The following is a 15,510-nucleotide window of genomic DNA, read 5'->3' on the forward strand; positions in this document are numbered from 1 at the left end:
CTTAGAGCATGGATCAGTACCTGGTGCTATGATGTTGTGGCCATAACAGAGATGTGGGTTTCTCAGGGGCAGGAATGGTTGCTGGATGTTCCAGGGTTTAGAACATTTTAAAAGAATAGGGAGGGGGGGGGGGGGGGGGGGGGGGGGAAAAGAGGAGGGGGTGTAGCACTGCTAATCAGAGAGGGTACCACAGATACAGAAGTTACCATTGTCAAGGAGGGTCTGCCTACTGAGTCAGTATGGGTGGAAATTCGGAACAGTAAGGGAGCAGTCACCTCATTCGGAGTTTACTACAGGCCCCCCAATAGCAGCAGGGAGATTGAAGAAAGCATAGGCCGGCAGATTTTGGAAAAGTGTGAATGTAGTAGGGTTGTTGTAATGGATGACTTTAACTTTCCCAATATTGATTGGAACCTCCTTCGAGCAGATGGTTTGGAAGGAGCTGTTTTTGTAAGGTGTGTTCAAGAGGGTTTCCTAACTCAGTACGTTGACAGGCCGACGAGGGGAGAGGCCATTTTGGATTTGGTGCTCAGCAATGAGCCGGGGCAGGTGTCAGATCTTGCGGTGGGAGAGCATTTTGATGATAGTGGCCACAACTGCCTCACATTCTACATAGCTATGGAGAAGGAGAGAAGCAGGCGCAATGGGAGGATATTTAATTGGGGAAAAGGAAACTATGATGCTATCAGACATGAGTTGGGAAGCATGGACTGGGAGCAATTGCTCCATGGAAAGGGCACTATGGACATGTGGAGACTGTTTAGGAACAGTTATTGCGAGTGATGCATAAATATGTTCCTCAGAGAGGCAAGAAGGGGTAAGATAAAGGAACCTTGGATGACAAGAGCAGAGGAGCTTCTAGTCAAAACAAAGAAGGCAGCTTACGTAAGGTGGAGGAAGCAAGGGTCTTGCTCAGCTCGAGCAGATTACAGGCAGGCGAGGAAGGAGCTCAAAAATGGTCTGAGGAGAGCCAGGAAGGGGCACGAAAAAGGCTTGGCAGGAAGGATTAGGGAGAATCCAAAGGCATTTTACACATATGTGAGGAATAAGTGGATGATCAAAGAAAGAGTAGGGCCGATCAGGGATAGCATAGAGAACTTGTGTATAGAGTCTGAGGAGGTAGGGGAAGCCCTAAATAAGTTTTTTGCTTCTGTCTTTACTAAAGAAATGGACCTTGTACGGAATGAAACCATTGAGGAGCAGGTGTGCATGCTGGAACGGATAGAAATTGAGGAAGCTGATGTGCTGAAAATTTTGACAAACATTAAGATTGACAAGTCGCCAGGCCCAGACCAGATCTTTGCATCCTCGCTCTCCACCGGAGTTGTACCTGAGGACTGGAGAGAGGCAAATATAATTCCTCTATTCAAGAAAGGAAATAGGGAAATCCCCGGCAATTACAGACCAGTCAGTCTCACGTCTGTCGTCTGCAAGGTGTTAGAAAAGATTCTGGGGGATAGTATTTATGACCATCTGGAAGAGCATGGCTTGATTAAATGCAGTCAGCACGGCTTTGTGAGGGGCAGGTCATGCCTCACAAATCTTATTGACTTCTTTGAGGATGTTACTAGGCAAGTTGATGAGGGTCGAGTGGTGGATGGATTTCAGCAAGGCATTTGATAAGGTTCCCCATGGTAGGCTCATTCAGAAGGTCAGGAGGAATGGGATACAGGGAAATTTAGCTGTCTGGATACAGAATTGGCTGGTCGACAGAAGACAGTGAGTGGTAGTGGAAGGAAAGTATTCTGCCTGGAAGTCAGTGATGAGTGGTGTTCCACAGGGCTCTGTTCTTGGGCCTCTACTCTTTGTAATTTTTATTAATGACTTGGATGAGGAGATTGAAGGATGGGTTAGCAAGTTTGCAGACGACACAAAGGTTGGAGGTGTAGTTGACAGTATAGAGGACTGTTGTAGGCTGCAGCGTGACATTGACAGGATGCAGAGATGGGCTGAGAGGTGGCAGGTGGAGTTCAACCTGGATAAATGCGAGGTGATGCATTTTGGAAGGTCGAACTTGAAAGTTGAGTACAGGATTCTTGTCAGTGTGGAGGAACAGCAGGAGTTTGGTGTGCAGGTACATAGATCCCTTAAAATTGCCACCCAAGTGGACAGGGTTGTTAAGAAAGCATATGGTGTTTTGGCTTTCATTAACAGGGGGATTGAGTTTAAGGGCCGTGAGGTCTTGTTGCAGCTCTATAAAACTTTGGTTAGACCGCACTTGGAATATGGTGTCCAGTTCTGGTCGCCCTATTATAGGAAAGATGTGGATGCTTTGGAGAGGGTTCAGAGGAGGTTTACCAGGATGCTGGAAATGGAGGGCTTATCTTACGAAGAGAGGTTGACTAAGCTCGGACTTTTTTCATTGGAAAAAAGAAGGAAGAGAGGGGACCTAATTGAGGTGTACAAGATAATGAGAAGCATAGATAGAGTTGATAGCCAGAGACTTTTTCCCAGGGCAGAAATTGTTAACACGAGGGGTCATAGTTTTAAGCTGGTTGGCGGAAAGTATAGAGGGGATGTCAGAAGCGGGTTCTTTATGCAGTGAGTTGTGAGAGCATGGAATGCATTGCCAGCAGCAGTTGTGGAAGCAAGGTCATTGGGGATATTTAAGAGGCTACTGAACATGCATATGGTCACAGAAATTTGAGGGTTCGTACATTAGGTTTACCTCACATGAGGATCAATGGTCAGTAAAACATCGTGGGCTGAAGGGCCTGTTCTGTGCTGTACTGTTCTATGTTCTGTTCTACAACTTTCTCCTCCCACATTCATTTATCTTGCAACCTAATTTGCTATCATCAAAAAGTTTTTATTTATGGCTGATTCTTTCAACCAAGTCACCTATGATCAAAATGAAAAGCTGTGATGCCAGTAAAAGGTTCCAGGTGGACGCCACTAATCACAAGCTGCCCATGTGAGTGCATATCCATTCTCCCTCCTCTACATTTTCTACCACCTCTCCAAATATCTCATCAATCCAATAGGTTGGCTTCAATTCCTTGCACACCCACCATTTAGGGTACTTCTAAGACAGCAGTCTCAAAATACCATCATATTTTAGCCTCAAGATAGCGGCAGGAGAGGAGACATCAGAGAACAAATTAAGGCTTAGCTGTTTGCATAGCTACTCTGTCTCAACATCTTTCTTACTGTTCAAAGACCAAATCCTTAGATGTGGACTTACTACCATTTTATATGGTATCCATTTTACATCTCATTTCCTATATTGTACATTGTGTTCCATTGGTTTTATCCACTTCACATGCACTTATTAAGGGTTCAGTGAACTTTAACACTTTTTAAAAGTAAAATATCTTTTTAGATCAAGAGCTAATTTACTGTCACAGAAGGAAAATGAACAACACATTTAATGAGTCATTCAACTGACAAAAGCACCATGTAACTGAACTATACTTGACCAAATGCGTCAGGTTAAAAAATCCTTCGGTATGTCACTTGAATAATCTCGAAGAAGTAGTTTACCAGTCTCAGGATTTAGACTATAAAGACTAGAAAGGTGAAGTTTTTATTTAGTTTTTGCAGACAAGCCACCATTAACCAACTATGCAAGTTCCACTTCTGGTCTCCCTGCTATGGGAAAGATATTGTGAAACTTGAAAGAGTTCAGAAAAGAGGTACAAGGCTGTTGCCAGGATTCGAGGGTTTGAGCTACAGGGAGAGGCTGAATAGGCTGAGGCTATTTTCCCTGCAGTGTCGGAGGTTGAGGAGTGACCTTACAGAGGGCTATAAAATCATGAGGGGCATGGATAGATTGAATCGTCAATGTCTTTTCCCCAGGACAGGAAAGTCCAAAATTAGATGGCATAGGTTTAAGGTGAGAGGGGAAAAGTTAAAAGGGGCCTAAGGAGCAACTTCTTTCATGCAGATGGTGGTGCGTGTGTGGATTGAGCTGCTGGAGGAGGTGATGGAGGCTTGTATGATTACAACATTTAAATGGCACCTGTTTGGGTATATGAACAGAAAGGGTTCAGAGAGATATGGGCCAACTGCTGGCAAATGGGACCAGATTAATTTAGGATATCTGGTTGGCATGGACAAGTTGGATTAAAGGATCTGTTTGTGCTGTACATCTCGATGACTCAATGACTAACTAAACCTAATCAATTGAGTTATCTATAGACCTATTAAAATGAACCTATTCTTGAACCTTCGGTGATTGCAACGAGATCAGCCAGGTGGATCCCACAGAATATGAGTCCCCTGATTGGGGCTGTTAATCTGGTCCAATCAAGGAGCCCTGGCTGACAGATAAGAAAAGGAGTGTCTGTTTGATCACACAGCATTGCCCTTTGATGTGAAGGGCAGTGCTTGTCACTGGCCACTCGGGTGTTTCCTTCCTTTCTGGTGGTGGAAATTGAATAAAGATTTGTGCACCTTGTGTCTCACACCTGCACACACACACACACACACCATGGGTGCTGGGGGAAAAAATAAGCACTACCGCAGATAGGTGGTAGTGTGGGGGTTAATAAAAAAAAGAAACTCTAGGGACCCCTCCAACTCTATTTTGATTAAAAAAAAGAAAAAAGAAAAGGAGTGTCAGACATCCTGTTCACATTGAGGGCTGGCTCTGTGAAAGTTAGAAGCAGTGTCAAGGACTCTTCACATGTAAATGCAGAGGGATTTGGTGACAGGATACCCGCCTCTGTGGAGTTATGTAAACAAATTAATATAATCATCCCCAAGACAGAACTTGTGAACATTCTGGAATTGTTTTAAAATTCTAAGCATACAGGGCTATCTAAAATGTCAAAAAATTGAAAAACCATGTGTGGAAAACTCAATATTAAGTATCTTCCAAGTATATCAAGAATCAGTTCATCCATGGAAAGACCAACAAAAATTAGGAAGCAAAGTTATTACAAAGACAGGATATTATGAAATGTGCACATATCTACAAACAAGTCTATTTCAAAATTCTCAGTAATATATCAAAATAAAATTATAAACACAAATTAATACTAGTTTAGAAAATATGTTTAATAGTTTTAACACTTTGATCACCCTTCATAAGGTCTGAATTCCCTTCCCAGTCTATCACATCTGTCTCCTTTAAGATACATCTTAAAAATAACATCTTGAACTAAGATTTTATATACCTTTTTACAACAGAGAATATTCTTCTGATTATGCACTTTTGGATCACCTTAGGATATTTTACTGCACTTCGTTATCAATTACTCTGTTATGCCATTGCTGCAGAGGTAACCAGAGTTTGGAAAAAAGGATTTCTCTGTCTAGATCAGTTGTATATTTCCAACAACCTTCTTTCTTACAAATTGTCAGCAGTTCCAAATTATTTTCCTTGGAATTCAACAAGTTAAATTTCCATTTCAACAAAATGAGATTGCAGTAATTTGAGTACTCCATATATTTTCTGTGAAAACGAAGCCAACAGCCTACATTGTGAGCAACAAAGGGGCTGATAGTTGAATATAGTCAGGTTTCTGGCCTACAATGAATTTAGCATGCAACGCACTGTTTTCCTATCCACCATTCAGAGATCTTCATAGGAATCCCATGCTGAAAACACATCAGCAACCTGAACCTACAGTTGTCATAGTCATAGAATCACACAGCATGGAAACTTTTCGGTCTAACCAGTCCATGCTGAATCTAATCCTAAACTAAATTAGTCCCACCAGACTGCTCCTCATCCATATCTCTCCAAATATTTCCTATTTATGTATATGTCCAAGTGTCTTTTAAACGTTGTAACTGTGCTCACATCCACCACTTCCTCACTTTTTCTTCTGATTCCAACACCACTCAAGCAGTCAAAATTATCCAAGACAAAGCAACCCGCTTGATTAGCTCCTTATCCACCACCTTAAGAAAATAAGAATGAGGAGCAGGATTAGGCATTTCAGCCCAACAAGCCTGCTCCATCATTTGATACAATGGTGGCTGACCTCAATTTCACTTTCTTGCCAGCTCTCCATAACTCTTCAACCTATTACTAATTAAAAATCTGTCTGCATATCTCCTCCCTCAGTATTTATGCCCTCCACCACACTTGGTAGCTAAAGTAGGTATCAGGAAGATGCACTACAGCAACTCAATAAGGTTCTTTCAACAACACTTTCAAAGTGTTGCCTTCTATGAACTAGAAAGAAAAGGGCAGCAGGTCTGTGAAAATATCACGAGCTATAAATTACATTTTTGAGCACAGTATTTTTATATTGAACTGTATCATTGTTCTTTCATTACATCTTGGTCAAAATTGTGGAACTCCTTCCTAAACAATCCAGCAAGTGTACTTAAAGCAAGAGGCGGCAGTGATTCAGTAAGTTAAAAATCACACAACACCAGATTATAATCCAACAGGTTTATTTGGAAGTACAAGCTTTCGGAGCGCTGCTCCTTCGTCAGGTAGCTAGTGGAGCAGGATTTTTCAATATATCGCATCAGTTGTATGACACTATAATCTTTTGCTATAAATTCTGTGTCCTATGATCCTGCTCCACCAGCTACCTGACGATGGAGCAGCACTCCAAAAGCTTGTACTTCCAAATAAACTGGTTGGATAATAACCTGGTGTTGTGAGATTTTTAATTTTGTCCACCCCAGTCCAATACTCGCACCTCCACATCTTTGTTCAATAAGGCAGCTCACTTCTACTTCCTTGGGGACAATTAGGGACATGCCAACAACGTTCACATCTCAAAGAACAAATTAAAAAGTATCAGTGAGTGTGTTGCAGTTTGTCTGGATGAAGTACCTTTCGAAGCGGAGTACCTGGGAAATTGGCAGGAAATGCAGAAGAACCAGTGTCAGCTGGCTAGTAGATTTAGAGAAGTGATTACACAGCAGGTTCAGACAGATAGATGGAAGATTGTCAGGAAAGATCAGAAGATATTTCAGAAGGTTCCTGTGGCTGTTCCTCTCTCAGATACTCAGTTTTGGATACTGTTGAAAAGGATAGTCTCTCAGAGGAAAATAGAAGAGACAGTCCCTATGTTAGGCAGGCTTTGACAAATTCAAAAGAATAATTATTACGGGGAGGGGACTCTCAAGAGCACAGCAACAGTGAGTGTGAATCTAGGATAGTGTGTTGCTTTCCTGGTGCCTGGATTAAGGACATCTCAAAATGTTTGAAACATATTGTTAAAGGGGAGAGTGAGAAACTGGAAGTTATTGTACACATTGGTAGGAATGACATAGCCAGGGAAAAGAGTAAGGCTTTACAGAGTGGTAGAAGATCAAAAAAAAGCAGAACCTCAAAAGTACTAATCTCTGGTCTACTCCCAAGCTTTAATGAGGGAAAGCACAAAAGGATAAAGGAGATAAATCAATGGCTAAACAGGTGGTGTAATGTTCAGGGATTCAGGTTCTTGGATCATTGGCATCTCTTCTGGGGCAAAAAAGACCTGTTCAGAAAGGATGGGTTTCAGCTGAACTGGAAAGGAACCAATATCCAAGTGGGAAGATTTGCTAATTCAATGAAGGGAGATTGTAAACTATTTGAAAGCACAGAAAAAATTGACTATTTGATCCATAGCCCATCTTTGAAAAGAGCCATCAAACTCAGCTTCATTTCACTACAGAGAGGGGTGGAGGGACCCTAACTAATACAGTAAATAGAAAGATAAATGAGGATTGGTTTTGAATCTGAAAAGAACAAGTTAATTAGAAAAGACAGACAACAGCAAGTCAGATATCAAAGTAACTGAAGAAGTAAACTGCATTTATTTCACTGCAATAGGTTTTACATGAAAGGCTAATGAACTCATAGTATGTTTAGGAATATGGGACTGGGACATCATAGGTATTACGGAAACTTCGCTAAGGGGGATGGAGAGAACTGGCAACTCATGTTCCGGGTATCAGGTGTTATAAGGAGTATAGAAAGAGGGATAGAAAGAGACAAAAGAGGAGGGGGGAGTGGTGATTAAGGAAAATATTACTATTACAACTAGAGAAGATAATTTGTGAAAAATCCTCTTCAGAAAATATATGGGGTGAAATTAGAAATTTTAAAAAATGATCATCTCAATGGGATTGTACAATTGTTGTGCCTTTGTTTAAGAAAAGATGCAAGGAGAAGGCTGGGAAATATAGACCTATGAGTCTGACTTCGATGATGAGTAACTTGTTGAAAGTGATTCTGAAAGATAGGATTTATGCACATTGGAGGGTGGTTTTGTGCGAAGGAAATAGTGTCTCACAAACTTGATTAAGTTTTTTGAGGAAATAACCAAGAAGGCCGATGAGGGAAAAATGGTAGACATTGTTTATCTGGACTTTAGTGAAGCCTTGAATAAGGTTCCACATTGTACAGTAATTAGTAAAATAAGTTCACATTGCATACAAAATTAGCTTAATGGCAGGAGACAAGAGTGATGGTGGAGGGTTGTTTTTCGGACTGGAGGCCTGTGACCACAGTCTTCAAGGGATCAGTGCTGGGTCCACTTTTGTTTATCATTTATATAAATGATTTAAATGAGAATATAGAAAGTTAAGAATCATAACACCAGGTTATAGTCCAACAGGTTTATTTGGCAGCACTAGCTTTCGGAGCGCTGCTCTGTCATCAGGTGGTTGTGGAGCATAAGATTGTAAGACATAGAATTATGTTTACAGCAAAAGTTTACAGTGTGATGTAACTGAAATTATATATTGAAAAAGACCTGGATTATTTGTTAAATCTCTCATCTTTTAGAATGACCATGTTGGTTTCATGAAATGGTCATTCTAAAAGATGACAGACTTACCAAACCATCTTTTTCAATATATAATTTTAGTTACATCGCAGTGTAAACATTTGCTATAAATTGTGTCTTACAATCTTATACGCCACAACCTGATGAAGGAGCGTCGCTCCGAAAGCTAGTGCTTCTAAATAAATCCGTTAGACTATAACCTGGTGTTGTGTGATTTTTAACTTGTACACCCCAGTCCAACACCGGCACCTCCACCTTGAGAATATAGAAGGTGTAGTGAATTAAGTTTGCAGATGACACCAAGATTTGTGGTATAGTGTACAGAAAAGAATGTTATCTAAGATTATAAAGAGATCTTGATCAACTGGATCAATGGGCTGAAGAGTGGCAGATGGAGTTTAATTTAGATAAATGTGAGGTCTTGCATTTTGGTAAAACAAATAATGGAAGGACTTAGAAGGTCCTCAAAAGAAGGACCTTAGGTCGATGTTTGTGGAAAAGAGAGACCCAGGGGTTCAGGTACATAATGCTTTGAAGTTTGCAATACATATAGATAGGGTGGTTAAGAAGACATTTAACACACATGTCTTCATTGTTCAGATCTTTGACTATAGGAGTTGGAATGTTACATTAAGTTGGGAGGTTGTACAGGACACTGGAAAGGCCCCTTTTGGAGTACTGTGTCTCGTTCTGGTCACCCTGTGGAAAGGGTTCAGAAGAGATTTACCAAAATGTTACCAGGAATGGAGGGTTTGAGTTATGAGGAATGGCTGGAAAGGCTGGGACTTTTTTTACTGGAGCACAGGAAGTTGATGGGTGACCTTAGAGAGGTTTATAAATCTTTACAGATATAGATAAGGTGAATGGCAAGTGTCCTTTCAGTAGATTGGGAGATTTCAAGACTAGGGGTCTTAATTTTAAGGTCAGAACAGAAAGATTTTAAAAGACATGATGGCAACCTTGTTTTACACAGAGAGTGGTTTCTGTGTGAAATAAACTTCCATAGAAAATGGTGGATGGAGGTACAGTTACAATGTTTTAAAGACATAAGTACATAAATAAGAAATGTTTGGAGGGATATGGGCCAAGCGCAGGCAGCGGGACTAGTTTAGTTTGGGATCATGATCGGCATGGACTGGTCTGTTTCCATGCTGTGTGATTCTACGATTCTATGACTCTATGTGGGTATGAGATCTGGCAGCAGTGTTAAATGTGCAAGAGTGAAAAGGAGTATATGAATGTTCGATACAAGTTCCGATTGCTCGAGATTATTATTACGTGAGTGTTGGAGTGTGATGCAGAGACCAGTGTAAGGGAGAGGTGGTCTGTTGAGAAGGCAACCTTGTTGAAAAAACTATGCGCTGACCTTGATCACTTGGATGAGATCAATGAATATTTTTAGCAACCACGCTCTCAGGGCCCAATTCGGGAATTCATCTCTGAAGTAATCTGTTCCCTTTCCCCTTGCAGGATCTTGTAAACATCCTCAGTCCCTGCATAGAAATGACCTCTCGTAGACAAATGCCTCCAGTAGTTCAGAGAATCTCGTATCCCTCTTAGCTTGTTGTTGCATTGCTACTATGATTGCTTCCCTCAAAGTCTATTTTCACAATTCTGCCAGCTGCTGCAGCCTAAATATACTGCCACATTAGATCATACTAGCCATACACACACCTGGACCTGTTGATCTTACAGCTGGTCAAACTTAGTTTCACACTTGGCTGAAGGTTACAGTCTTTGAAATGAACAGGCAGCATAAGGTTTTGCCTGCTTCATCACAATTGGGCATAGGACAATATTATATTGCGATTCTCATGTCGGCTAACAAGCCAAGAAATGTGAAGCTACAAATTTTAAATTGGAAAGGTATTTATCAAGCAGGAGGGTACAGGGTGGGGGCCAAATCACCTTCCCACATCCTTCTGATTAAGTTCAAAGCAGGAGGTACAAGGGCTGCCTTCCCACCTGGAAGATTATCAAGTGCCTTAAATGAGAGCTTTATATCTGTTAAGGACCTTGTCCTGCCACCACTGGTGGGGAAGTCACCATACAGGAGCTTCTGGGGAAATAGCACCCTCAGTTAAAGGCACTCAGCACCTAATTGAGGAAACTGAAAATATGTTGCTGGAAAAGCGCAGCAGGTCAGGCAGCATCCAAGGAGCAGGAGAATCGATGTTTCAGGCATGAGCCCTTCTTCAGGAATGAAGAAGGGCTCATGCCCGAAACGTCGATTCTCCTGCTCCTTGGATGCTGCCTGACCAGCAGCGCTTTTCCAGCAACGCATGTGATCTCCAGCATCTGCAGTCCTCACTTTCTCCACCTAATTCAGGAACCCAGGTTCAGAAAAGAGAGTCACTCCCTTGCCCCTTCTTCAGAACCTCCTCCCCTCACTACCACAAACCGCACCTTACCAACTTCATTTTTCACGCACTCATCTGTGGCCTGGATCCCTCAGCAATTGTAGGCCTCTGGTGGATACATCTGTGGCAGAAGCCACTCTTCCCAATAGTGTGTTAGGTAATGGAGAGCTGCCAGACTCTGACTGACAGGCAGCTTCTCGGGGAGTTGGGAAGAGGATAGAATTTCCACTCCCACAATCCTACATTCTAGTGCCTCAGATGAACACCTAATTACTGCAGGTCTTCAGCAAAGGTAGTGAAATGCAGATTCTACTGGTTCTCCAGCTTGCAGGTGAGACACCCGTCATCAACATTAAATTCTACTCAGCGTATATATAATAAATATGCATATTTCATTCTTAAATTCTGCTCTCCTCCACAATGCATCCTAATTTAAATTAGTTGTCGGAGCGGATGGAGATTGGGCCTAAGTGGATTGCTGATGTGATGATGTTATAGACGACTGAAGATTTTAAATATTGTGATAGAGAAGCAAGTTGTGAAGAATCTTGTGAGGAATCAAGAAGAGGCTGCAAGGAATATAAACTGGTTCAAATGATTGAAAAAAAGTGGCAAATGAAGTTTTGTGTGGTGAAGCATGAAATTATCCACTTGGTTTCTCAAGCAGGCACCTAAAGTAGTAACCTACCAATTGCTTTTGTATAATGTCTGGCTCCAAGCAGTAACTCCGGTGCACGATACCAAAATGTTACTACTACTGGATCCAAATCAGCCAAAGGCTTTAGTGGAGAATTAAACAGTCTGGCAAAACCCATGTCCGCTGGAAATTAAAAATATGTAAATTACAATTTAAAACATGACTATCCTTTTAATTATTGTCAAATGAATAATCTCAACTAAACATGCATTTAAGAAAATATGTCCTGTTTATATAAGACATAATTATATTTCCAAAATATTTTAGTGAGGTGCCATTCAGTATTTAAACAAAATTATCCATTACTTGCAATATCTTAAAATGGGAGTAAAAACAAATCTCCGAAATCCTTAAACATAATTCCTGAAAAACATTCTTAATATTTTGGGATTACGTCAGAGATTGCTCATTAAGTTCATCTTTTTCCCTACCTTGCACTTCAATTATTTGACTAAATACACTTGAATATTAAATAACATAGAACTTAAATACAAGTTAAATCATTATTGTTAAATTTGTTGCTCTGAATGCAAGACAATGTTTTCACCTTATGATGAAACATCAACTCCCCTTCTCTATACAGATGCTGCCTCACCTGCTGAGTACATGTAGCATTGTTTAACAATTTGTTATTTTGATTTTGCATTAACATTTTTTTCCTTACCTGTTTAACACACAAAACAAATAACCTGCTGGTATAATTTAAAGTGGGTAAAAATGAAAATTTTCTAGTGATGTGCATAATTGTTGGCCTACAACAGCAAGCAACCAAATTACTTGTTTAAGTGAACTGTTCGTGAAATCAAGCGTCCTTATGCCCAGAATCTCTATTTCTTGAGGATATTAGCTGTTACTCGTGTTTGGTTCCACAGTGGCAACAACTTTCAGGCTTGAAAACAAAACACTCTTATTTAACTTAGTCAAGAAGAGTTAGCACAGATTGTGACCATAAACAAATTAGCTTTCTTTTACCCTCAACTGACTTGGGACTTTCAGTTTAGGGTAGTGAGTAACAGTGAGAAACACAATCTCATAGCAGTCCAAAGAAACCAGTAACCTACTTCCTTTGCTAAGAACAATTGAGTAGCAATATCTGCTAATGCACATGTATGTTGGCATAATATCTGATCTCAATCTATCCCATTCACCAACGGTTGTAGTGTAACACAATACAATCCATGGTGTTGTCAGCGAGAAGGCAGGGCATCATCTATAAAAGAACTATGTGGTCATCACACCTTTCAATGCTTGTATATTCTATTCTATTCCATGTCCAAAGCCAACTCCTTGCTTCATTGTCTGCTAATGCTTCACCCTGAGCATTATTTAGAATCTTTGTCAGTGGCAGTTTGCCACTGCCTTCCATTTGCCAGGGCAGGGTACAGAGAATGGTTCTGAGTCTGCCTCAGCTCAAAAACATGTTACTCACATTATTCTGAACTGCAGACTTCATATCTAGTCAATTTAGCTAAACAATCTCCTCCATATCAGGAAAAAAAGGCTCATAAACAGTCTTTTCAGTCTAATAAGGTCAGGCCAGTGTTTATGCTTAAGCTTCCTTGCAAAGTTTCTTATCTAAACCTAACACTATAACCAGTTACTCCTTCCTCCATCATATGTCTGTCAAGCTACCTCTAAACGCATCCATACTTCAAACTCACTTCAATCACTCCATGTGGTAGTGAGTTCAATATTCGTACCAAAGGTTAGCTAAAGAGATATTTTCTGGATTTCTTATTTAGTTTCTTGTTCGATTACCTTGCATTGACACTTCTAGTTTTGCTATTCTCATAAAAAGAAACATTAGGCCAGAATTTCCAATGGCCAGACAGTCATTATTCCAACATAGTTGAGAGTTGTGCATGGGGACCCTGTACAATCTCTATTATAGCAGACTCTGAAGGAATTGCCTGGGAAATTGAAGATTCTGCTGGGCAATTTCTCTAGGCTTGGAATCCTTGGAGTGTCTTCGTTTTGATCAGAGAATTTGGAGGGTTCTGATGTAAACAGTTACTCAGAGGCTATCAAATGCATAGTTTAAAATCTGAGTAACTATACAATTGACCCTACATTTACCTCACATATCCCCAATTACATCTCCCCAGACTACTTCACACCCCAGACCCTGACTCGACATTCCCTTGGGACCCGAGCCCTTCCCTGCTCCACATCTGAATCCCTTCCCCCACCCTTGGACATATTTCCCCTTCCTCTATAATGCACACAACCTCTTTTCCATTAGCACCATCATCAACCTGCCTCTTCTTCTGTCAATGGACACACTCCACACATTACTACTCTGCACCCTTCCTATCCACTGGACCCAAATTCCCCTGCCTACACATTTCACCATACACTACCACCACTGCCAGACTCGACACCCATCTAAACTCCTCTGGACCCTATTTCTCCAACCACCCAACTAATCCTACACACTGCATCGCTTATCTGGCTCATTGTCACCTTGTTTCCTACTAACTTGGCATTACCCCTTCCCACAACATCCTACCCACCTGGCACCCTATTCCCTGGCACTGAACCCCTTGCTGAGCTGGCACCCTACTTACATGGCATCTAACCCATCTGATACCTACCCTTGCAACACTCTGAAATCACTTTTATTTTATGTACTTAGCCACTTTGACAGCTGCTATCAAATAGCATCTGGACCTTTACATTTCAGCAAACAACAGCTGACTGCTATGAAAAGAAGAAGGTGTGGTTTTCCTTCCTCTGACAGTTCTGCACTATGAAAAGTTGTGATGATGGGAGTACAGTTCCACACAACTGAAGAAATCCTGACCAGAATCTCCTCACAAATGTGGATTACCCTTCTTCTACCAAATTTAAAATAAAGGTCTAATCTCTTTAGGTGTTCTTGATAAGTCAACCCCAGCTTCCAAGGAATCAGCCCAGTGAATCTCTTTTGAACTGCCTAACATCAAGGCAGCACTTGACACAGCATTAAGGAGCCCTAGCAAAACTGGAATGAATGGAAAATAGGAGACATTCCTGCATTGGTTGGAGTCATACCAGCACATAGGAATATGGTTGTGGTTTTTGATAGTCACTCATCTCAGCTCCGGGACATCTCACCAGTGAACCTCAGGTTGGTATTGTTACCTCCATCATGAGGTCAGAAGTGTATAGGTTCATTAATTATTGCACCAGTTATGACTCCTTAACTATTGAAGCAGTCCGTATCTATATTCAGCAAGACCTGAACAATGTCCAGGTTTGATCTGGCAAGTAACAAATAACATTCACACCATGAAAGTGGCAGGCAATGTTATGTCAAACAAAAGACAATCTAACCAATGCCCTTGACATTCAATGGCATTACCCTCCTGAATCCACCTCCCTCAACATCCTGAGTGTTAGCATTGACCAGAAGTTAAAATTACTTGTTTATTGATTGTCACATATAATCTAGGGAGATACAATGAAACAAATTCTGTCACCACAATCTGGCACCATTTTGAGAAATAAGAAGAATAAAAGGAAGTACATAAAATAAGATAATCTTTATTGGCCGGGGTCCCAAACACTGCTCCTAACTTCGTGAAGTCCATGTTCTGGGCCTACTGCAGTAGCCCGCAGTACCCACTCCACCATCGCCGCAGCACATGCCCCGCCGCCATTCCGTGCATCCGGCCTACGAAGCTAGAAGTCCCCACTGTCACCACTCTGGCCTCCCCACGATGCAAGGAAGATGAAGAAAAGAAAAAGAAAAAAAAAGGAGAGACAGGAAATGAATGCAGCTGACCTG

At 41.1% G+C, this 15,510-nt stretch overlaps 1 protein-coding gene across 7 annotated transcripts in view; it reads right to left on the reverse strand.

Moving 5' to 3' along the window:
* Positions 1–15,510, reverse strand: part of cdk19 (cyclin dependent kinase 19) — a 388,472-nt gene that overhangs the window by 297,443 nt on the left and 75,519 nt on the right. For 6 of the 7 annotated variants that reach the window (XR_015754380.1, XR_015754379.1, XR_015754381.1 and 3 more), the window contains one exon: positions 11,733–11,864. The exons of the other annotated variant lie outside the window; for it this stretch is intronic. Coding sequence is in view for 3 of the 6 variants with exons in the window: in XM_087983083.1 (XP_087839209.1) it covers positions 11,733–11,864 (132 nt within the window). In the remaining 3 variants the exon portion in view is untranslated. The remainder of the gene's footprint in view (positions 1–11,732; positions 11,865–15,510) is intronic. 7 annotated transcript variants of the gene reach the window in all.

The sequence above is a fragment of the Chiloscyllium plagiosum genome, unplaced genomic scaffold (genome assembly GCF_037043375.1).
Source record: "Chiloscyllium plagiosum isolate Xiang-an unplaced genomic scaffold, Cpla_swu_hap1 HiC_scaffold_3, whole genome shotgun sequence".
In the NCBI taxonomy this organism is placed as follows: domain Eukaryota; kingdom Metazoa; phylum Chordata; class Chondrichthyes; order Orectolobiformes; family Hemiscylliidae; genus Chiloscyllium; species Chiloscyllium plagiosum.